Source organism: Cydia pomonella, chromosome 10 (assembly GCF_033807575.1).
Source record: "Cydia pomonella isolate Wapato2018A chromosome 10, ilCydPomo1, whole genome shotgun sequence".
Lineage (NCBI taxonomy): Eukaryota > Metazoa > Arthropoda > Insecta > Lepidoptera > Tortricidae > Cydia > Cydia pomonella.
In genome coordinates this window covers 19555877-19581990 of record NC_084712.1, presented here as the reverse complement: position 1 = coordinate 19581990, position 26114 = coordinate 19555877, and the positions used below count along the sequence as shown (strand labels likewise).

The 26114-nt window shown below is 38.5% G+C and overlaps 1 protein-coding gene across 2 annotated transcripts in view; it reads right to left on the bottom strand.

The window, feature by feature from the left end:
• LOC133522369 (sodium-independent sulfate anion transporter-like) overlaps positions 1 to 26114 on the bottom strand; it is a 58353-nt gene that overhangs the window by 7405 nt on the left and 24834 nt on the right. For both annotated transcript variants that reach the window (XM_061857690.1, XM_061857689.1), the window contains exons 2-9: positions 9103 to 9313; positions 7982 to 8183; positions 6550 to 6689; positions 6037 to 6117; positions 5475 to 5638; positions 4966 to 5120; positions 3599 to 3760; positions 931 to 1043 (exon numbers count right to left, since the gene is read on the bottom strand). In XM_061857690.1, the coding sequence (XP_061713674.1) occupies positions 931 to 1043; positions 3599 to 3760; positions 4966 to 5120; positions 5475 to 5638; positions 6037 to 6117; positions 6550 to 6689; positions 7982 to 8183; positions 9103 to 9303 (1218 nt within the window). In that variant the 5' untranslated portion in view covers positions 9304 to 9313. The remainder of the gene's footprint in view (positions 1 to 930; positions 1044 to 3598; positions 3761 to 4965; positions 5121 to 5474; positions 5639 to 6036; positions 6118 to 6549; positions 6690 to 7981; positions 8184 to 9102; positions 9314 to 26114) is intronic.

The window sequence follows — 26114 nt, the reverse complement described above, 5'->3', positions numbered from 1 at the left end:
GCGTATGTTTACTATGCATTAACGTACATGTATCGCACGTGGAAGTGTTTTAATATGCTAATTTTAACCAAAACAGGTTAAAGAACCCATTAATTTACATTATTAATGAAGTTCAAGTTCAATACCCTTTCTTTCAAAATATAAAACTAAAATACATTAAAAACTGGTAAAAACATAGAAGAAACTATGTTTGAACAACTGAAATAATAAGTACTATTAGAAGTATTAGAACAAATTAAATTATTTGTACAAAATATATATTTTTCTTAGTGTATGGCATTTATTTCAGTTTTTGAAATAATAAGTGCTGCAAATGCAATAATTGCGCGTTTCGTTTTCTAAGATATTATTGCACGTGACTGATAATACTTGCAGCGAAGACGGTACCTACTAACATTATGTTTGATAACTAAGCAGCTAAACGCACCTTTTGAACCTTAAATAAAATAGAAATCAAAAATAATTCAACCTTGTTTACAAGCTTCTAGACGATGCAATACTTTGTCAGGTAGTAATATTATTATTGGGGGTGTTGCGGGCCTTTGAGTGTCACGTCGACCAAGTAGTCATCTATTGTGACAGCCCTTTAAAGTTCATTACTAATGCCCGTGGAATCCAGGAACTTCCAGATGCTTTGGGCCGTAATGTTCTGTACCTCATAGGGTTGCAATACATGCCGCCCTAAGTAGGAACTTCTTTTTGACATTAGTGGTCCACAGGAACAGAGAATGTGCATTGAAGTCTCCTCGGACTACTGGCAGAACCTGCATGTCGCATCTTGTTTCTTTCCAGTTTGAAATATGTGTTTGTTCAACTTACAGTGTCCAGTCAATATTCTAGTCACCGCTTAGGTTTTGTGTCTTTTGAGCCCTAAAAGCTCCTTAGCAGTTTTGCTGCTGAACCCTTTTGTACGTAGTAATAAGTGTTTACCTCATATTCTATCATAAATATCACAGCACATATCACAACGGCGGCCAGCGCCGCCTTAGGGATGTAGTAGAAGTATGGCGTGAGGAGACCCAGCGCCAGCAGCACCAGTGTGCCTGCAAATAAGGGAATGTAAATAGTAAAAAGATTTTTGTAAAGCCACTGACGTCCATGTCCTAACGAGCGTCATTGGCCATCGTAGGGCATAGCAGCAGAAGAATGTGTTTACACCTTGTTTGTTTGTTTTAGCTGTTTGACGACCGGTCTGGCCTAGTGGGTAGTGACCCTGCCTATGAAGCCGATGGTCCTGGGTACGAATCCCGGTAAGGACATTTATTTGTGTGATGAGCACAGATATTTGTTCCTGAGTCATGGATGTTTTCTATGTATTTAAGTATTTGTATATTATATATATAGTTGTCTGAGTACCCACAACACAAGCCTTCTTGGCTTACCGTGGGACTTAGTCAATTTGTGTAAGAATGTCCCTATAATATTTATTTATTTATTTATAGCGCTACCGATATGATAGTAGGAAATGTTTACGTTTGTTTACACGTGGTTCATGATGGTGGGGAATTCAAGAAAAGGGGTACGTCACGCTATTTATTTTATGAACACTTCTGATAGCTAATTTGCTATTTGCGTACCTAATGGAACCCTGTTTGTCGGCCTATAAAGTAGCACCAGAAACGCATTTCTGCTAGATACTAGCTTAGTGCATCCTTCATTCTAAATACATACATAAAATCACGCCTATTTCCCGGAGGGGTAGGCAGAGACCACGGATTTCCACTTGCTACGATCCTGGCATACCTCTCTCGCTTCCTTCACTTTCATGACATTCCTCATACACGCTCGTCGGTTTAGGGTGCTCTTGACCTACCCTTCTTCAGGATTTCAGGATTAATATTCCGCATTAAATTCCTATATTCTAATAATGCAAAACCACTACTAACTAATATGAAAATTACCCATTTTTTATTACTTTGGAATTTTATTCATTATTCAACGATACACATGTTTCGAAACACGTCTTTTGACAACGTGCATGTCGGTAACGCAAGTGTCTTATCCAATGATGTTGCCGGGTCATTTATTTACGTTATTTCACATTAACATGTCATTACTAGTGAAAGACGTAATTGTATATTAACATGTCACCTGTGTAAACGGTTCATTTTATTCATAGTCGTATAGATCGTGTTCGCCAACAAACTGTCAAGCAGTTTGGCGAAAAAATATGTAAAAAGAATTATGCTGTGTATTTCTTATTGAGTACTTAAACAAAAAAAATTGGAAACTACCAACAGTTTTCAAATTATTTTTTTATTGTAGTAAAATGCGGTGCAACTTTGGAGTCGAACCGCATTTTACAACAATAAAAAAATGCATAATTTAGTTACATATTAGTGGCAATCTTTGCACCTAAATATTAACAACCTTTATTGTCAAGGTGAGAGTAATGTACTTTCCCTCAGTGGTTTGCTTAGATAGAAACCTTTGAATTGGGTACTTGAAACATGTTGAATATTATAACAATATTTTATTAATTGGCTAGAAAATGAGCCATCGATTATAAAAAAGTGGAATTTAAAAAAAATTATTGAGATTATAAAAAAATACAAGGCTCCAAAGTCTCAAAAAAAAAAACTTTTTTTTGTCTTTCAATAATAGAAAAAAAAAAACCATTCGATACCTTACATTTTATTGAAAAATAAATTGTATGACAACTATACATATAAACGCAATATTTCAGGGTCAAAATGGCAATTTCCTTGATCTTCCATACATTTAGGACAGACTTATATGATGTGACGTCACAGCACATTATAATTTTGTTAGAGGCGTTTCAATCGTCAAGTGCGAGCGTCAGACTTTAACTCTCATTTCTGACCTTCGTGTTGCTTAAATACCATGAGTCCCTTATAGACATTTGATCCACAGGAAAACAAGATCGTTTGACATTATTTACAAAAAACTGTCAAGTAGCCAATTACGAGCAAGCTTGAAGAAAAAATCCAGTTAATAAAATCTGGTTTGTTATACACGTTGTTTCATGAGGACTGATTTTAATAGTGTATTCCTGGTCATATTTAAATACTAAAATGTCCTATAAAGTTTTCTGGAATGCGCATAGTAGAGTTAATGACAATTGAAAAAAAAAAAATAGTGTTAATCACGTTTTTGATAGTGATGTAGCTACTATGGGAAGTAGTTTAAATATCGTCATTGTTAGATGTAAAAAGTGACAAATAAAATATTTAAAAACTTTGCAATACCAGGTTTTAAGAAAAAAAAAACATTAAAAATTCATTTTAAGTGACAGGTGTGTATTATTGAAAAGACATTTTAAAAAAACGAAGAAAACAAACAAAAAAAATTGTTTGGGTGAAATTGACCCAAACTCAGATAACACTTTTTCCTTCTTTTGGTCTCAGAAATGCGTGGTTAAAATCTGTCCTCGTAATACACCGTGTATATGCTAAAACCGCTCCCGACGTTTTTTTTTTTTTTTTAATACCACGGTGGCAAACAAGCATACGGCCCGCTTGGTGGTAAGCAGTCACCGTAGCCTATGGACGCCTGCAACTCCAGAGGTGTTACATGCGACGTATTTTTAGGCACTACAAATCTGGCGAATAAGAATCTAAATCTCTGCATAACCCACCTGTGTAGAGGCTGCCAGCCTGCGTGGCCACACCGCTGGCGTGGTTGACGGCGCTGCGCGAGAATGAACCAGTGATTGGGAAGGCACCTACAAACGAGCCCAATATGTTGGACAGGGACAGCGTTAACAATTCTTGCGTCGCGTCTACTGATTCTCCGCTTGCTAGAAAGAGAAAGATATGTTGGTTAAAACAGGGACACAGAGCACAGAGTCGGCCTAATTTTGTCCATCATAAATGTATTTTTTAATGAAAATATGAGGCATATATAACTACACTCCCACACTTTGTTCTGTCAGAGTCGTGAAGAGAGTTAGCTTAGTCGTTATCCTATATTGCTTATCAACTAACCATCTTATTCATAAACGTCTACTAAAGTTGCAAGCCGCTAATAATCGTTTGTCCCTTTCCATCAGACCAATACGTCGGAAAGGGACAAACGATTTTTAGCGTCTTGTCAACTTTAGTAGACGTTTATGAATAAGGGGGTAAGAATGCACAAATTGTCAGTTAATATCAGATGAAAATTGTCAAGTATAAGTCGGCCAAATTCGAAGTTAATTAAACAGATGCAGAAATTATTAACCTTGCTAGCTTTGCTAGTAATTACTTGTCAATTCCTCGGTGAAATCCATCGCCACCAAATGAAATTTAAATATTTACAAGAAAGTGATACGTTTGAATTTCCCCTGCCAGAAGATTTAACCGTAATAATAATGCGTTAAAATAGAATGTCCCATAGAAAACTTTAGGACTTTAAAACTTACAAAATGTAGTAATACAATAAGTTGTTATATACAAAATGGGGCGTACATTCTACTTGAATAAGCATGCAAATATTTCCTTATGGGCTATAAACTATTCTAATGAAAATGAAAAATATTTATTTCGTAACTTATAAGTAAACTTTTTACATCTGTGCCGATGCCTCTTTTTAAGTAATGAATATACTTGTATTAAGAAGCACCGCTCTCCCGTAGTGGTAGCTTACAATTTTGGTGTGTACATTACATATACAGGCCATAAAAATAATATTCTATTAAGTTATATAAGATTTAAATTAAATTAGTTAGGTACTCACTAAGTTGTTTACAATTTTGATGGTTCTAAAAGCTTAATAACTTATGCTTATTAGTTTTCGAATACGTTTTCAATAATAAAACTTAATAATAGGAAAATAAGATTTAGTTTGCCTCGTACAATGCTGCATTTAGGGCACTCATACTACTAGGCCGACGGACGGGGCGCTCTTCGTACGCTCCTGTACTGAAGGCGCCCAAAAATAATGTAGTCACTTCAAATGCTCACAATGTAACTTATATTTAAAATTAAGCTTATTACCTTAGAAATAAGATTAAATATCACTTACCGAAAGCTTTAGCAATAGCCACGTTGCCCAGCACGCCAATGATGGGAACTAGAATTATCGAGGAGCCTAACTCTGAGCACATGTCGATGAACGACACGTATTCTCCGTTAGTGTATGTACTGAAGGGAGGCATGTTCCAAGATGGCAGACCTTCTCTGAAAAAAAAAAGGCTTAATTAAACCATCACTGCGACTGAGAGAGAGTACGAATAATTTAAGAAATTTTAAATAGAAAAAAGTACAAACATTGTTTGTTAAAAAACCCGGACCTTTCGTGAAAGAGACCAAGGACCCATTTTATTTCTCACGCACTCGATGGATCGCCTTTGTTAACGCATTCACTGACGTTTTCATAGCGCTACACGCGTAGCCGATTCTAGCGTTTTCCCGCTTTGTAGAGGAAAGCGACTACGAATATTCCTGGCACTCAATGTGTTAAGCTGAAGGCCTATGTTTCGACTATTGTCATAGATAGATAGTAGATATGTACATAGATATAGATAGACTTACTTTACTCGTCCCGTTATCCGGAAAGGCTGAGACCCATAAGACTCGAATCCGAACGATATCAATGAACACACTATGACGACAATCGCGTTCCTGGAGGTGGAGAGCAGCCAGAGCGTCTTCTTTAGGCTCTTTTTGCTTCTAGATAATTTTATGTCTTTCAGTTTCTGTGAACAATTCAAACGAACAAATATTTAAATGTTTTAATTTTTGCCAGGAGTTACTTGACTGTTTTTTCAGTCCCTTGGAATCTCATTCCCCTGGCTATACCAATTTGTAAATTCCCAGGAAATTCCGCTTAGCTGTTTTGGTTGTATTTATAACTAAGTAACTAACAAGTTCCATCTGGAGCTTAGCACGAGTTACATAGTTAGCAGAAATGTGATGCTAATAAAATCGTATTTCCTGGGAATTTGCGAATAGGTATGGCCAGGGGACTGAGATTTTTGCAGAACGACCAACGACGAACGATTTTTGTTGTTACTGAATAAAAAAATATTGCTTACAATTTATAATTACTATCTTGACTATTTAATTACTTCTGATGAAATCATGAAATACTTACACGCGTAAGTAATAAAACAATTATACACGTAATTCCTAACGCGCTGTCCGCAAGTCTTGCATTTGGTAAATTTTCCGCAACCTGCGAAAAAAGAATAAATTAGAGACATCAGTAAATGAAAAAAAATAAAAAAAAAAATAAAAAAAAAAAAAAATAAATAAAAAATATCTTTATTATCTATTTACAAACATATAGTAAGCATAAATAAGAGAAAGGTAGGATGGTTGATGGGCAGATGCGGGCCGATGGCGGAGGAGAGGGGAAGCGGCATACATTTCTGGCGACATCAGATCATTTCAACAAAGGCTCACAGATAAATACAATAACTATAATCTTGTCGGCACAAAAGATTTTTCCTGTATCATCTGTTCTGGTTTAAGAATCGACAGATTCCCAATGAAATACCACACCCTTCGGCCAGAAGTCCGCGCTAACGACGCGATATATATGCAGGTCAAACCGGTATTTTTCATGTATACTGAAAGCGCGCGCGCGATATTAGAAGTAAATTACCATTTTGACGGTTGTGAGGAATCCTCCCGACTTAAAGCTAAGTCCGAGCAGCCCTTTCAGCTGCGATACGGCGATGATGACCGACGTGGCCGACGTGAAGCCCACAGTCACTGGCACCGATATGAAGTCTATCAGGACCCCTGGATAAAGAGATAAAAATATGCATCTATAATTCGGACTTCAAATAACACTACAAATGTATAAACTCATGTTAAACACTAATCAATACGTAAACAACATGGGGCCTTATCAGATAAAAATAAATCATTGTTTATGTCCAAGATGGAGTTAATTACAATACCGATTTCTTTGAGAAAGTTAGATACTTAATTTAGGCTGAGCAATGCACCCTTGAAATTTACGGACTTAAAAAAACACGGTGTACCTATAGTAATTCTGTAGAACGGTCACTACGATACAGGCCGAACAGGCCAAGTGTAGGACCACTGAGATTTTTTATCATTTTTTTGGATTTCATATCTTCTTTCTTTTAATAAACGAATTTTATTTTATAGATATATTAGGGGCAGTCATTTAGCTAGTTAGAACCAGTGTTAATTCCAATGACACTTGAAATAATTCCGATTCTGGTCCCACTTTTGATATTTGACATTTTATCTTGTACATGGTAGATCTGTGTGAGTAACCGACTCAATGAATCAATCAGAAATCCAGTAAAAACTTGCATAAGAGTTCTCGTACCGTCTAAGCATTGAAGCGAAACCAATATAGCTAATTGCGTCGCCGTATTTGTTCATTATTAACACAGCTGTACTGTTACAAGTACTTAACGTTTACTTATACGGATAAATAAAATCAACTACTTCAAATAGGTAGGTAGAATTAAACATAAATGAAAGATATGTTTGGTGATGGACTTAATTAATTCTAGATATACATCACAAATACGATGCAGAAAAGAAGATAACGAGTATGGTCTAGACTTGATTAAGAATCTTTGAAACAATCCTCTTTAGTTCAGAAATAATATTTTCAAATAATAATTATATTAGATATCAGGTGATACCAGGAAGAGGTTAAATTAATTATATTGACGACAAAGTATGCATATTGAATATGAATATTGATTATGCATTTTAAATTATTACAGGAGCCGAAGATCACGTACGCGTTAAATTTCCCAATTTCAGTAAGTTTTTGGAGATTTTCGCAGATTTGTGGAGGTTTTTCCTATTAAGGCTTTTGAAGTTGGAAAAACTTAGTTCCTTCTTCAGTTTGAGTTACTTATTTAAGGATTGTGAGGTTAAATCTACGCATGGCCCATGGTCCTCAGTAGCTCACGAAGTACCGAAGATATTTCTCTAGTACCTAGGTACCTAGCACATTTTGAAAGACTTGTATTTATCAGTTTCCATGCCTCTGCTATACAGGAATATGGGAAAGATAGCATTGAACAACACATGTAACTCACCTAAATGTAGCATCCCCATGACGAGCTGCACGACGCCGGTCAGGAAACAAAGCAGGACGGCGTATTCCGGCCGCGGCGGCGTGCCCTGTATCTGGGCGTGGGTCATCAACGCCAGGAGGGCGGTGGGGCCTAGCGTGATGTCCTTGCAGGAGCCGAAGATCACGTACACGAAGCAGCCCATGAATGAGGAGTACAGGCCGTCCTGTAGAACATAAGACGTGGAAAGTCAAGGACAATTCGTCTCTAGAGGCGCCAGTGTAGCGTGAGGTCTCCAAAATAACAATTGTCACTGTTACTGGATGGGTTGCACGTTTATTACAATTATGATTATTTTCTGAACTTTTTGTAAAATCACGGATTATTTATTGAAAATATGAGTAACGGCTCAATGAGTGTCAGTACATTAAAAGCAGAATTAAGAAATTGAGGTGCAAAACTAAGCAGGTCGAAGGAGCAACTTATTAGGGGGTTAGTTTATTTTACGGCATGGTGATAGGCATGTATTAAATATGATTTGAAATTATAAACTTTGTCACGCCCATAATAACAATGACTTTGACAGCTGTACTAGGAACTTACTCGACAGTGGCGTCAAGTAGTAAGCACAAAAACTGTACCTCTCATTAGAGCGCGAGTGGCCTAGCGGTATGGCTATTAAACCCGTCATGGGTTCAAACCCTGGCATGTGTCAGAGATTCTTCGAACTTATTTACAAAATAACATTTTAGTAAACATCGCGAGAAAACCGTAATAATCCACAAACTGACAATTTTAGTAAAAGATGAGAAAAACCACTTCGCTTTCAGAAAAAAAACGAATAACTGCACCAATTCTTCAGATTAAGTTTGAAATAAAGGTAGGTTATTAAGTCGAATATGTAATAATATTGGTGTTCACAGGTTGACGCTCTTAATGAATCAAAACACGTTGAGCTATATTCGACCTAAATTACTAACCTGGTTTTAAATATTTTAAAGTTAGTCTCACTAAAATGTTCTAGCTAAAATCTACAAGCGCCTGAATTTCGTCAAACGCTTTACGGAAGCTAGCACATTTATTATTTCCCAGCTGAAACAGAAATCCCTAGGCAGGTAATTAAACATGCAAGATCGTTGGCTTACCTGGGGCTCTAAGCCGGCGAGCGTAGCATAAGCCAGTGCCTGCGGTATGACCGTGAGCCCCACTGTTATTCCTGCTATAAGATCGGCCACTGCCTTGTCTGAGTTGTACTCGGGAAGCCATGTTACTATGGGCAGTCTTTTGCTCAGCAACCGCCGGCACCATGCTTGTCTTTTGAAACGGTTTTTTGAAGGGGACGCCATTTTGGAGTACCTGGTGATAAAAAGAAAAAAATTGTAATTATTAAGAATGTTGTTTGTAGCGCCTACAAAACGTAAATTTACAAAAAAAGTTTTTTTTTTTTAATACTACGTCGGTGGCAAACAAGCATACGGCCCGCCTGATGGTAAGCAGTCTCCGTAGCCTATGTACGCCTGCAACTCCAGAGGAGTTACATGCGCGTTGCCGACCCTAAACCCGCCCCCCCTCGTTGAGCACTGGCAACCTTACTCACCCGCAGGAACACAACACTATGAGTAGGATCTAGTGTTATTTAGCTGCTGTTTTCTGTAAGGTGGAGGTACTTCCCCAGTTGGGCTCTGCTCTAGATCTGGAATGACATCCACTGGCTGTGCCCTACCACACAAAGCGAGATGACATTCACAATGCCCATACCTCTCTTTTGGACGTAGTTTAAGGACGTACCCGGGTCCAAAAAGTGTTTAAGTGTTTGAAACAAAGGCATAAAACCTTAAACTAGCCTGTTTTAGGAGTCAATTTTCTTTCGTGCGAATGGAAAATTAATGGCTCATAAAAGAGTCGTCGATTATTATCTTTTATGGAAATAATTCTTGCAAATGGTTTGTTGTAAAAATATAAATTAAAAAATATGTTTGGCCGTGTGCTCGAAAGATTAATTCATGAGATAACCTTAGCGAATAAATACAATACAATACAATAAAAATCCTCTTTATTGCACAACCTCTGAAAAAATGTACATGGAAACACATATATAATACATAAAGATAACAGGCGGCTATATCGCTACAGAGCGATCTCTTCCAGACAACCTAAATAAATTCGCCGAAATAAGGAAAGCCTAAGCAATGGTCTCAGATAAGTAACACTAGTATTTATATATGTATGTCAGTCGTGGCATTTAAGGTCTATAAAATTGATGTAATGGTGAGTTTTGCGCGAATTTGTTGAAATACGGAGCATAGTAACCCCAATATAGTGTTATTTTATACCATCGTCCACACTATAAACTAACGATTCGTAAACTTTATTGCAAAGAGATAAAGTCCATCAATGGTAAGATAAGATTGCTGCTGTTATAGTCGCCGCAATACCAACTGGCGACTGAAGTTATAATGCCATTTCTTTCACTCTTGGTCGGTTTTAACAAGGGCAAAGAGGACATCATTACGACCTCAGTAGTTAGTAGGTACTGCGGTAACTACAGTACCTACTAAGTCAATATCCGCCGTTAGGTGACGACAGTCGGATTACATGCCTATTGCCATACAAAGCTCTCCTCGAGGGAGTATCGGGCAGTTGATTTAATTTAAGGCCCTTTGTGTCGCACACTTCCAATTTCCTAATAAACAGCTCCGAATAAACATGACCGTCCGAAAACAAAGGCAGAGTTCTTACAGATAAAAGGGCCACAATACAGAAACTGCCTAGTAAGTATTATTGTCCAAAATGACAATTATTACGTATTATTGTTGGGACTTACTGCGTCCGGTATGAACGCTTTGGGCCCGGGATTAAATTAAAAAATGGCCTTTGGGTAAAATTGGGGTTCTGGTTCTATTAAAATATTTAAGTAAATATAGAACACAAGGGTGTATACGGATATAGACGTAGGAAGTGCATTCTCCGTTTACAATGGGAAGTATTTTCGAGCAAGAACGATTTTACAGACTCTAATAGGGAACTAAACAAACCCTGTAACTCTTAATATTTCGCCTTCCCACACTTTTATAGGTACAATTCTTTCGCAAGGAATGATAAAGTTACTGACAGAATACAATTATTCACAAAATACAATTACGGAAAGTCCAACACCCAAGACGATTTCCTAGTTGGATGTCCATAATACGAAAAAAATAAAAAAGTTTACGGACCCTCCCAAGCTGCAGGGTTAAAACAAATCAATTACTGTCAATTCTACCCGACAGAATATATTGGCAAGGGATAATAACCTATTAAGGTACAGTCGAGGCACCTTCAATTCTCGGCTGGTATTGTGGCCAGTGTATTAATTAGGGATGAGATGTAACGTCGGTTGATAGCTAATAAACCTTTGGAGAACAATGTCGCCCTTTGTTGCCAGTCAGGTTGGTCTGACCAATTATTTGCCAGGGATTCGATTAGGATTTCCATTAACCATTGTGTTTACATTTATTTGAAGCTAGCTATTGAAACGATTTTCATTTAATAAAATTAGTTGGTACATAAAGAGCTTTTGTCTTGTATTAGAGTAACAAGGATTATTAATTTTCATATGTAAGGTCGACGAAATTGCCTGCATGTCATGTTATTATTTAAAAAGTCTTACGTTGATAGTCAATAATGATTAAGCTAGTCAAACTGCGTACATTGATTTGTGTCTGTGAATGAGCTCCATTTTTTTCAATAAAGATTTAAGCAATTCAAACCTACTGTAACAGAGATACGGTCTATCTGAGGTGGGGAATGTAAACACCCGAGGTAGATTTCTGATAATATTTAATGATCTTTTTTTCTTCAAAAACAAATAACAGCAATATCGACTAACTCAGATGCTTGCCACTTTCAGAATCAAATCGCCTGCAGATCCTTATTCCTTCAGCAGGGCGATCAGGGGGCCTACCGCGACATCCGAAATTTGCAAATTGCGGGGATCTTTCTCTTTGACTCTCACTAAAACGTAATTAGAGTGACAGAGAAAAATGCCCGCAATTGACGAATTTCGATTTTCCCGGTAGCCGCCCTGAATTCAAATAATCGTTGCCAGTTATCTATCACGAGACTGTGAAGGTTTCCAACCTTCACATATCTCGCCTCCTCGGGTGAAAGTGGCAAACATCTTCACAAAACTACACCCTATCCTATTCTACCCTAACTACAGACTCCTACCTACTCCAGGCCCCTACAGAGTCACATTTTTTTAACCAAATATTTTGATTTGTGTTTTTAGTAGTTAAACTGTTATATATATATATTATAAACTGAAATAGATGTATTAAAGAAAAAGTGACGAAGCCCTCCCATAGTGGTGGCGTTAGCCGCGCGTTAGACGCCAGTTCGAATCCGGCCTTCACCAAACAACGCAAAATGTGCAAACAATAAAGTAAGGGAAACCATCAATATTCATACAAACAGCAGTACATAAAACATGACATCACATTAAAAGCGTATAATGTAATTTCACAACCAACGACAACGCAAACAGTGAACGATAATTGAATAATATCATGATGCGCCAGTTCGTGTGGCCCTGACAAGTCAATTTGTTTCGCTAAACAATCATAAGTGAACAGTAGGGCTATGATGGTCGACTCTTTATCATTTGTCACCATTCCTGTCACGTTCTAACACGTATGTAAGCGCGAAAGTGACGGGCATAGTGACAAATGATAAAAATGGAACCATGCTGCCACGGCAGCTGGGCTAAGATGGTCGGCTCTTTATCATTTGTCACCATGCCTGTCACGTTCTAACAAATATGTAAGCGCGAAAGTGACGGACATAGTGACAAGTGATAAAAATGGAACCATGATACCGCCGCTGATGTATTATTATGTTGCATACTAAGGGACTTCTTGAAAAGTTAAACAGTTATACGTGGACTCTGATATTAATCTCTGATATCATTTAGATTTATCGGTATATTCTAAAGTGTGGGAGCAGATTGGAATAGAAATAGGTATTTTCACAAAGATTGAGCAAGCCAGGAGGACGGTGGTAAGGAATCATATAGATTACTTGTATGTGGTAGCAAAATACACTGGGAGAGTGGGAGTGTCTGGGAGAAATATTTAGCTGAGTCGGGTCCTACCTACGACCCGATTCGAACTTTAAGATACGTGAAATATTATCTTCAAACAAAAACGTCACTTTTGACACACATCACCAGCGACAGAGGGGCATACATTGTACGTAAAATTGAAACGTCTGCGAACCATGCTATTGAGGCTCATTTATGGTAGAAATATTCGCTGTATTGGGTACGGTCTTGGTAGCTCAGATGGCAGAGCAATGGGCTAGCGATCCAGTGGTCGTGAGTTCCAGTTCTACCGAAGACAGTGAATTCTTCCATTTTTAATTTATTCCTAAGCTTAATCAATCAAACGGAAATATATATCTTCCTCGCGTTTGTCCCGGCTTTTGCCACGGCCCATAAAACTAAGACAATGATATAATATATAAATATTTATAGATACCTAAAGACATAGAAAACATTCATGACTCAGGAACAAATTTTTGAGTTCATCATACAAATTAATGCCCTTACCGGGAATTAAACCCATCGCCGGCTTCATGACTAGGCCAGACAGCTCGTCTTTATTGTAAAGGTTTCACTCTGAATGAGAAAGCGTTGCTGCGACGTGTTGCAAGATGCTACATGCAGTTGCCGTCGTTGCCGAATTGTTGTCGCAGTTGAGAGCAACACCGGGAAAGGAGCCGGCATTCGCACTATTTACCATCTGCCGAATACTGGGCATAGCGTGGTGCACGTTGTGACTCGTCCGTACACAAAGAAAGATCAAGGTGTACAAAATTTTTCTATGAAGTGTGTCACATTCTATGTATTTGTGTCGTCATTACAGATTGGATTTTGTACATTAACATATAATCTAAGGACGAAAGACGAATCTAAAATCTAAGGACTTACAAGCACTAAGAATGGTGCTACTTCAGCGGTGTCACTCACGAATTCGACTCAATCGTGCAGTCTAACGCAACTAATTGCGACCAATCACGCGCGTGATGCGAATTCAACAAACAATAGTGTTGTGGCGTTAGACTGCACGATTGGATCGAATTCGTGTGCGTAACACTGCTGTACTGGCCACATTCTTATTGCCCGTAAGGCCCGTCCTTAAATATATGTCAATGACTTTGTATGAGTGAGAAGTGAGACTGTGTGAACGTTTCCCCCCGCAAAAAATGGCAGAACGATTTGTACTGTAAGATATCGCTTGGGCTCCTGCCTTCCGACGTGTCGGAAGCCGGTGTTGCTCGAAGGGTTCAATAATATGCCACTCAATATAAGAGGGTGACAGACTGGATTCGCACTATTCGCAGTTGCAATGTAATTAACTTTCCCACATAAAGCATTGCTCGGGAAACTCGGAATTGGTTGCGATTAAAATTAGAGAGCGGCTCTCATAACAGTGGATTTACATGCATTAACGGAAATCACAAATAGGTAATCTGAAATTCGTAAAGGTAAAACGGTCTAATACGAGTAATGAATACTTAACAAGAAAAGGAAACGATTATACTGCTAGTAAACAAGTTGTTATTAACAACATACATTTACCTATTTAAGTTTGAACTGATTGCACTCATTTTTTTTATACCACGTCGGTGGCAAACATGCATACGGCCCGCCTGGTGGTAAGCACTCACCGTAACCTATGGATGCTTGCAACAAGCAATTCCTAAGAGTACAGCCCATTGTACAGGCGGTAGAACACACAAGGAGACAAAGTCTTTCTTTAGACTTAAAGGTTCAATGCCGCTTATGAGTTTAAGACGAATCTCTAGTTGGCGCTTCGAGCAACACTGGCTTCCGACACGTCGGAAGGGAGGAGCCGAAACCATATCTTACCGTACAAATCGTTCTTTAAGTTTTTACGTGGGGAAAACGTGCACACAGTCGCACTTCTCACTCACATACAAAATCCAATCTGTAATGACGACAGAAATACATAGAAAAAGGCATACGTCAAAGACAAATCTTGCACACCTCTATCTGTACGGACAAGTCACAACACGCACCGCGCTATGACCAGTTGGGCATGTGCTTCGGCAGAAGGAAAATAGTGCGAATGCCGACTCTCTTCCCGGTGTTGCTCGAAGAGTTCGCGTTTTAAGTACATGCTATGGACATAAAGACGAGATTGGACGTAATATTTTGTAAATTATGTAGAAGATCATTTGATAAAATGACTCAGAATTTTCTTGTAAATTTTTCCCCTCGCATTTCAAGTTTGATGAATAATAAAATAAACTGACACATTTTCGCCCCAAAAGCGACGTTTTACAGCTTTAAAATGAGATCTATCTTGATTGGTCATAAAAATGTTCGCTATCGGAGTCATTTCAGCTTTATGAGTTACGACTAGGATTACCATCAAGATTTGTCATTGACGTCATTGATGTGTCATTTGAATCGCTTATTTTACGCGAGCTTAATGCAAACTAGTATAATGACGCTCTCTGATTACGCACAGTTCTTATGGAAATCGAAGTCACGTTAAACTGGCGCCCGACAGCTAGAGTCGCCCGCGGTCGTGCCACTAAGAGTACCGTTCGGATTCAGACTGCGCCAGCATTACTGCTGTGACATACTCGATGCTGCCGTCCCGGGTTTTCGACACTTGCGGTAGCAATCCAGTCGGTGGAATTGTCGCACCGCAATACTGTTGCAGCAATGCTACCGTCTTTATTACTACATAAAACGTCCAAAAGAAAATTTTATCGAAACGTTTATTTTAAATTTGACGTTTATTTAAAATGGAGTTGGAAACATTACATTATTGCAGCGCGACATTACTGGCGTAAATGTCAAATTTGATGTTACTGCCCGAATTCTTGACATTCGCGGTAGCAATGCAGTCGGTAGCGTTGTCGCACCGCATTACTGCAGCAGTAATCCTGGTGCAGTCTGAATTCGAACGGTGCCTTAAAGAGAATACACTAAGCTTCATTTATCGCATATTAAACGTCTATCTGGGCGTTGGCATATAATTCCTCCAGAGATGATGATCTATCATTGGAGGGGTTGGGAGACGCGAGCCAAGTAATTCCTCGATCAATCCAGAGAGTAGTCGTTCTGGCATTTAAGAAATGTTTATTTCTGAAAAGAACGTACAAGAAGGTAAAAGTTAAGTGAAGCAGTTGGTTCAAAATGGCATACAGCATTTTATTGGTACATCTGTTTTTTATTGGTGACGACGCATACATTGGTCTTGTCTGTTCTAAATATTGCTCAGATATTGAGAAATACTTTGCTCATTTATTTTAGCGAAAATATGAAAGCAATAGTTGATTGATTGTCGTGTATCAATTCCGTCTCAAAGGGATGCCTCCATACAAGTTATAGGAAGTAAATTATTGGTTCATTCATCACGGATCATCGTATTTGTATTGCCATTGCTTACAAAGCGCAGAAGTACATTAATTTCAGGAAAACCAGTAAATACATGGTGTAACAGGAAACCGAAAGATTTTAACAGTGTCTTCCTGATCACATTTGTTGTGGTTGTTGTTGTCCTAAAGCACCCCAGAGGTGCAAAGGGCCTTCACAATCTCGCGCCACGCCTTCCTATCTTCAGCTCGCCTTCTGGCCTCGCTCCAGCTCAACCCGACCGCTCGTAGCTCTCTTAGGACGGACCGTTGCCAAGAGTGTACAGGACGCCCGGAGCCACGGCTTCCGCCCGGCGGTTTCCACGCGAAAGCGATGGTAGCATTATTCGTTTCCCGTCTTCGAATAGTGGGTAGTGACCCTGCCTATGAAGCCGATGGTCCCGGGTTCAAATCCTGGTAAGGGCATTTATTTGTGTGATGAGCACGGATATTTGTTCCTGAGTCATGGGTGTTTTCTATGTATTTAAGTATTTATAAATATTTATATATTATATATATCGTTGTTGTCTAAGTACCCTCAACACAAGCCTTATTGAGCTTACTGTAGGAGTTAGTCAATTTGTGTAACAATGTCCAATTATATTTATTTATTTATTTTGTTTATTTATTTATTTATTATGTTACATATGTAGTAACTATCGCGTTCTACTTACTTCTGGTTACTACATACAATACAATATGCATAATGCCTTGCCAATGCCAACTTATAATATTTCACACCTGTGAATATGTTATATGTCTAAGTGGAAGCGTTCAATCAAATACGAAACGTTAGGCTGTCAACAGCATTTGTTTTCGTATGTTTACTACAAATAGATGAATACATCAAAAACCACTACTACGAGTACATAGACAATTGTGTTATAAACGTGCAATGTAAGTATTTAACAGCCGTTATGGATATTTTGCTATGTAATGACATAAAAGCATTATTATGTATTTCAATGGATTGAATATCAATTTAAATCATAATTGAAACGATTATTTACCTTACAGCGACTAAACAATGAAGAACTTACGAAGGTCTATTGGTTTGCGTATTAGATTTACTCGTAAAACATTAGGACCATTGACAGGAAAATTCCATTGAAGGATAACAAAAAAAAATTTAGCCGTTGTTAAAAAAGTAACTAGTAAGTTGCCGTAATCTGCATTGCTGCAAGAAATAAATTTATCAATATCCTAAACTGATTTTTTGTTACAATCCGACCTGTTCACACATAGTTCGCAAGTCCCATTTTTTGTGTAAGTGGTAACAAAATATTGTATTACTGTTTTTTTCCTTCAGTGCTTATTGTAGTTTCTTTCAGTGTGTGTGAAGCTTATGATAAAGATAAGATAAAGATAGTTCATTTTCCAAGTAGGCATATTACAATGCGCTTATGAACGTCAAATAAAGCTACACCGGCTCTAACCCGACGACCGAACACCGACGCGAGAAGATGTGAATCCCTCCTAAATTGTAGGTAATCCCAATATGGGACCGGAAAGAAACTCGGCGGGACAAATCTTTTCAAAATATTACATCTTAAAACGAACACACAAATTTGATGCACTAGATTTAGCATGCATGGTCATGATACTGGGCTACTGGGATAATGCGCTGGGGCTGGATAAGGTCTCACGCTTGAAAACGTCGCCGTCATCGAAAACGATGAGGACTATATAATGATACTGGCATGATGTGCCCTAAGCCGCCCATAATCGTGTTAGTTGATTGGATCGCTCACTAGACCGCTTATCTCTTCCCACAGCAAGGCTGTTACAATCGCAGTATATCCGATATATCAGTACGACCGAGACACATGGAGAGTTTTATGCATTAGCGACTGGATACTGGTCGTCGGTAATACTCGCTACGAATAGGAAGTGGGTTTTTTTTCGATTCTAAAAATGGCGGGCCTCGGAAATGTTACTTTGTTATGAAAACACATGCAAAATTGAACAAGTAAATGTACTGCAGCAAACAATATTAATTCGTATTCTTCAGCGAAATAAATATTATTGACATTGCTAGAATATTCATTATATTATATATATAGTTATGTTATCTGACGACTCACTCCACGTAAGAGCATTGGCTTTAAGACGAATTTTTAATTCCAGGGGGTTTTTCTTTAAATTCTGAGTTTATAAGAGATAGCAAATTACCCAAGTTTAATTATTACAATGTTAGCATTGTAAGATTAGTCTCTATAGTGACTTGATTAAATACTAGTTTCAGTTATTCAGTAATACATAAATAAACATTAAATACTTTAGTCATTCAATTGTGCGTATTTTTATTGGTGAATCAAAAAAAAAATCCGACTCCAAAATATATTTTTTTTTAATTTTTCGATGCGCTTGCGGCAGTACTTTGGCTGACATTTTTGGAAATTCTTTGCAAATTTTTAATTGTTGTCCTCTAAAGCAACTTTCTGCGGTACCGCCGTTTTCGAAATCTAAAAATAGAGATTCGATCCATGGCCATATGAAGCTCGTGGTAAAGTTACTGGCACGGAGCGCCTTATGCTGCACATCATCCATAATTTTAATTGGATATCTCACTAAACCGCTTATGAAATCATGCAACAAGGCTACAAGCTGCTATCGCCACTCAAAAATAAAGCCTTCAGTAATTACATTGGGGAAGGCCGGTAAAAACTAAAAGTACATGGTACATTCTTGTGGGAATTCACAACCGGTCTCAGCCTTGATGATATCATTTTGTATGGAATTGGACAATACCATGGACAGTCAAATTGACAGTAGCCTTCCCCATCCGAACTTGTTTTATTGTTTCTCCTTCGAAAATAATATAACAACCTACCCAAATCTGAATTGAGAAGGGTCGAAAATATAAAAAGGTTTTCCTCGTATCCTCAAAAGGGTGAAAAGTTTGTGCGTGCCTGTATTAATGACTAAAGTACGTGTCGGTTGTCTCTAGCCCGCGCCATAGATTACATAATATGTGGCTTTCCATCAGATAAGTGTATTTCTGTTTCAAGTGCACTAAGGTCCTTTCCATCTCAAATTCTAACAGAAATACTGATAAAAAGCTCCTTACTAAAGTAATTTTTGACCATCGGAAACGCCTGCGAATACGATACGATACGATACGATAATTTATTGATAAAATATATTTTACATGTCATGTCTTAATACTAGGTACTTAATCTATTATTACATCATTCGTTATGTGGCTAACTAACCAGTTACTATTTATTCTAAGCTGCTTAGTTAGGCACTCGAAAATAGGCATCCAACGAGTAGTAGGCCTCAGCTACTAGTTTATTTTTAAGTTTATTTTTAAACGAGCAGTAGCTAGTGGCATATCTTATTTCGTGTGGCAATGCGTTGTATATCTTGGGTCCCATCGTGTGTAGACACTTTTTCGATTTGGCAAGCCGTGTTCGAGGAGGTCGCAGCTCGTCGCACCTCCTGCTATTCGCCCCTCGTGCGTCACCCCTGGTAGGAAAGTGCAATAGATTACGTCGCACGTACTTTGCCACTTCGAGAATGTATACACACGGTAAGGTGAGTATTTTAGTGGTTTTAAATAGCTCTTGAGCTGGATGGTCCCATGGGACCCCTGATATGCAACGGATCGCGCGTTTTTGCATAAGGAATGGTCTCATTCGGTCAGCGGCATCCCCCCACAGGTCAACACCATATGAAAGTAGAGAATGAACGTAGCCAAAGTAGGCTTTCCTGACATTGGCCGGGTCCAAACTAGGTCGCAGTCTACTTAGCGCGAAGCAGGCAGATGCCAGTCAATGTGTGGGCTCCACGATAGTTTGCTATCTATAACAAAACGAAGATATTTCACTTGATCGACCTGTGGGACAAGCTGGCCGTTGCACGTGATAAGCAGTGGCTGGTCTTTATTACCACGCAAAGAGAAATGAACTATATTCGTTTTGTCTACATTAAGTATCATACCATTGACTGAAAACCAAGATGCCACTTGGTTCATTACTTTAGTTAGTTTTGTTCCAAGTAGGTCCTGGCTGTCAGTCGCAACTATATATATATGCATAGGCTATGGATGAGGTCTTGGTGGTTCCGTTGGCAGAGCACTAGAGTATCGATACAGATGCCGAGAGTTCAAGTCCCACCAAGGCAGTAACTTTTCTACTTTTAAATTTATTCTAAGCTCACTAGCACCGTACGCAGACGTTTCTGTTTGTTAAAAATTACTTAAGTAAGGACCTTTTTATCAGTATTTCTGTTAGAAATTGAGATAGAAAGGACCTTATTGCACTTGAAGCAGAAATACCCTTCTGCAAAGCAACATACTATGATTAAAACAGTAGATCACGACACTATTATATTAAAAACACCAGGTGGACGTAAACAAAGAGCGTCGTGTTCAGAATTACGCTAAAGTCGATTCATTAGGAATTAGTGGAGTGGTGCGGTTGCGGTGATGGTAGACAAATCATCTTGTAATGTGGTGTGTGGTGGTATTGAAAGACAATTTGTTAAAAGCTAAGGTAGGGTTGAAAGAATAGTGCAAGTTTCGAGAGTGGCATATCGGTGTGCATGTATGTTATCCATGCCCCTGCCCCGGTGCGTACGACACGATGTGAACAAATTGCTTTGTCGTATGAGATTTACGGTATTTTTTATATCTTCCTATTTACTTTACAGCCGGAGGTACGCTCAATGACCTTATCTCAAGAAATGGCATAATTATGAAGACAGTGCCCTTCCAAAGCCGAGGGTAAACTTGACCTTATTAGAATCAGGCCAATTTTATCACGATTATCCGTCACTGAAAAACTACCTAGTGGAAATATTAAATTGTATTTAAAATTACAAGGAGCTTCAAGGTATTTTCGTTTCTCCAAGGGAAAAACGAAAATACCATGGAGAAACGAAAGGCGCCAGACTGATGGCTCGGATACTTAGTCCGGATGAGTGACGATGTGACAATCGTGCATTCTGGAGAAGGTACTCTGACGTACTAAATAGCCGAAAACCTTCTGGGCGTCCATCCGAAGTGCAAAAACACCTGTATCGAACTCAGCGCCGTTGATTGGACAGGAACGGCTTTCGACAGAGAAGCATGGCGGTCTTTGGTGTCGGAGGCAAAGATCCACTTCGGAATGTTGCGCCACAGCCCACAGCAGTAAATACATACGTAAGTTCAAGATATTTTATTTCGAGCCAATTATTAGAATTCTCTTTCTCATAGCGCTCGGTAGAAATTTAATTTCCACAAGATAGCTCTGCAATAGTGCTGTACCACGATTTGCTCATTTAAGGGAACGTACAAATAAAATGTAGGTATTATTTCATTTTTTTTTCACTTGATATTTACCAGCGCTTTTTAGTGAAGGAAAACATCGCGAGGAAACCGGACTAATCCCAATAAGGCCTAGTTTACCCTCTGGGTTGGACGGTCAGATCGCTGTCGCTTAGGTTAAAACGAGTACCTACGCCAATTCTTGGAATTAATTGCTAAGCCGACACCAGGCTCCCATGAGCTGTGGCAAAATGCCGGGACAACGCAAAGAAGATAATGATGATGACAATATTTTTTTTCATGAGTAACTTAGAATTATATACTTTTTACTTCTGGGTCTTCAATGCCCTTGGAATATTCCCAAGCATATAATTATGTAAATGTTTTCTCCTTCACATTATATTGTGCAATATATGTTTTTGGTATGTGTGTTTAATTATTGTGTTTGGTCACAAGGGGAAAATACTTATCTTTCTTTCTTATCATACGGATATAATAAATTATAACTGCTATTTTACGTAATTAGCGTAAAATGCATGGTGATTGTAGTTACAGATTGAAATTCTTTTGATAGTAAATATGCCATTATATTAGCTGCACAATACAGTAAATTAGTTCTTGATCATATGAATCTTGTCAACGATCAAATGCTGCTCGGCAGAACTGTTTTGGAGTCGGATAAATAATTATTTTAATGTAATGTAAGGATATTTATAATGAATGTGTGTGTGATCTGTCGATACCCCCCATCAGAGGGGTATGAGGGGCCGCTACCGCCTCTCGGCTGCGGCGGCTGTCGCGGGTCGCTTCCCCACCGACTGGTGGGGTGGTCAGATGGCCGTCATTTGGGGGACGGTGTGTGTAGCTGGTGTAGGCCAGCTCTTCGCTACCGATCGTTATCCAACCCCACGACCTCTAACCTGGTGATACCGTTTGAGCGGGGCCAGGTTTCGGAGCCGTGGTGAAGGCGACCGGCAGCTTAGCTGGCGTGTGCGGCGTGCTGATGAGGCTGTATCCGAATGTGCGGTGTGCAGTGCTTGTTCAGCTACTAGTGTAGAAGGGCTCGGGGCAAGTCCCGAGCCCACCTCTCCGGGTTTTTTTTTTTATAATGAAGCATAATTTCAATGAGTCTTATTGTCTCCAACTGTCTCCCACCACATCATTTAACCAACTCACGCGCTGTGATTGACCAATCCGCGCGGTGTAAGAAACCAGAGGGGTGACACTAGATACGAGTAGGACAAGTCGATAAAAATAAACAGCTATCGATGTTTAATATGTTCTGAACATGACCTTATTGTTTTGACATCAAAAAGACTTAATTTATATTCCTTTAAATATATGAACTTATTTGCGACCTAAGATTTTTTAAGGTATGAGGAAGGTATATTAGTCGATCCATAAGTTCTGTGACAAAGATTTTTACTGGTAAAACGTAATACGAAGCTTTTAATTTAAAAAAAAAGCTTGTTTTATGCTAATCAAAACGTAATATTAAAATGTTTAAATTTTAGTAACGATTTTATTTACTGTTTGTTTAAATTTATTACTTTGGAATTATGAAAGATTGTACTTCACATAAGAGACGTTCTATGATCTGAGTGTACAGTGTACAGTCAGCATCAATAGTAGCGGATGAAACAACGCGCCAAAAGTTCTGATATTCCGGATAACTTTTCCAAATAAAGATAATTCTCTTAAATTTACTTTCAAAAGTGTATCTTTCACAGTCTAAATTGTTCTACATATAGAACTATCAACTTTTGTTAAGCTGTTTCAGAATGGTAGATACTTTTGAAACCTTGTTTGATCCGCTACTTTTGATGCTGACTGTACACTACGCATGCCCAGACCGATTTATGATCTTCATTAAAATTTTCTCAAAAATCGGCCTGCATATAACTTGCATTAGATCGCTTTGCATTTGTTTTAATTAGGTGCTGTTGTGCCCAATGATGTGTCCAATAATGCAACGTTTCAACTTCTTCCGCGCGTTGTCCTGGCATTTTGCCACGGCTCATGGGAGGCTGGGGTCCGCTTGACAACTAATCCCAAGATTTGGCGTAGGCACTAGTCTTTACGAAAGCGACTGCCATATGACCTTCCAACCCAGAGGGTAAACTAGGCCTTGTTGTGATTAGTCCGGTTTCCTCACGATGTTTTCCTTCACCGAAAAGCGACTGGTAAATATCAAATGATATTTCGAACATAAGTTCCGAAAAACTCATTGGTACGAGCCGGGGTTTGAACCTCCGGATTGTAAGTCGCACGCTCTTACCGCTAGGCCACCAGCGCTTCAATGCAAAGTTTCCACATGGAATTATTTCGAAAATTTCATGTTTTGTATGGGGAAGGAAACTAGAGTCATACCAAGATAAGTTGGCAGAGATTTTGACGGCCTAGACAGTGCGGGTGTTATTTTAAACGTCAAACTTGTGTGAAATTATAACGTTTACTTGACACTTGCACGGGCTGGGCTATCAAAATCGCTGCCAACTTAGCTTGGTCTGACTATCCATTTTCAAATTGGACCATTTTTAATATGTAATATATTCTCGGGAACGTCCCCGTGAAAGGGAACGTCACTACCAGCACTCGTCTAAAGTGCAGAGTGTCAGTTACCCTGCCTGGAACGGGATAAAGGAGCATTCCAAGGATAGTAATTCGATACCGCACTCTTATTATCAACTTACGTCGGACACGGCCGCATTCTGCGGTCTTTAATTGTTTTTTTTCTACTCGTCGACTGCAATTGTTGAATTAAGATTTCGTATACCAAACTATAATTGCGTACTTTTCATGTATGGGCTCCCAACTCAACTATAATATCTTTTTCGATACGCTGTAGTCAACTATTAAAAAAAATGACCAATCACGTGCCGCCGCACTACCATAGAAAAGACTAAACGGGGGACGGGCGGCCGGTGGACTTCGCGCCTTTATGTCTTTTGTACAAATTTTTTTTCAAGTAAGATACCTAATACTTACCAATTTCCATTAATTAATATTTAAATTAAAAAAATATTTTAGATGACTCGCAGAAAAAGTATTGTATACAATAGTAATCATTTCGTACCTAACTTAGGCAACGAAGCCTGAAAAGTTCTGTATTATATCACGTTGTATAAAATACTATTGTTTCGATGTGTCGATTAAAAGAAATAGATGCCACTTCATTGATTATTATTATGATTAACAAGACCAACTAGCACAGATCGTATTTGATTTAAATATACTTAACCAAAAATTATAAGGTACGTCACGGACTTTGATTGTTGATCATTTAGGGTTCATTTGGTTGTATATACTAACGGTATGAAATGTCCAATGTCAAGTAAACCCTCAATGGGGAAAGTCCGTGGCTGTACGTATAATACTTCTATTCAAACACATGTTCATAAAAAACCAAAGCCAAAGCCAAAAGCATTTATTTGTCCAACATAGGTATGTATACAATTGTACAGGTCCCATATACATCATCATCGTATCACTATGTTGTGCCGTAAAGCGTACAATTTTTCATTCATGGACTGTGACTGCATGCTGTGCACAGTTACCATTAATAATCATCTAACAAAAATAAAATTAAATAGTATGATGTATGAATAATTTGTTATCATTGTGTGTTCCACCCGTAGGCATAGTACTTAGTTAAATATAGACCTAATCTGGTTAGAGTTGTTTAAAGCTCTAGGCTTTTAAATAACAGATATTTGATTTATATCTGTGATATAACGGTGACGGTGTGACAAAAGTGTGGTTTGAAAGAAAATGTAGTGACGAAAATTGAGAAAGGTATTTTGAGATGGTTTGGACACGTGGAAAGAATGAGTGAAAGAAGGCTAACAAAGAGAGTGTATAAGGGAGAAGTAGAACAGGGAGCTGGAAGGGGTAGACCTCGGCGGACTTTCTCTGATTCTGATAATTGGGGAAATCCTGAAGAAAGGCCAGGTCAAGAACACCCTAAACCGGCGAGCGAGGAATGTTATGAAAGTGAAGGAAGCGATAGAGGTATGTCAGGATCGTAGCAAGTGGGAATCCGTGGTCGCTGCCTACACCTCTGGGGAATAGGTATGATTATATGTATGTATGTATGTTTGTCCAAATTCAATGTAAATTCATGTTTAATGTTAAATTTATTTTATAACGCTGAATTCTTTGTATTTCCAAGAATAATATGTGAAGGTCACGGCCACCGATTGGTTTCGCTCATATGTTGTTAAATATGTTTGCATGAAGGTCAATCGGTTTTTGTTGATTAATTTTATTTGGTAAAACGTAAATTATATCAAGAAACTAAAAATGGTTTTATGCGTTTACAACAAGTTCGGAAATCGAACCTTGGACCATTGGATTATTGGCCTTATCTTAGTTATTTGACTGCTGGGTAACTTTTCGATATTTGAAATAGTCCTTATGGGTTATTCCTACTAGTTACCACCAAGTTGTTACCAGTCGTAACTACTGGGATTT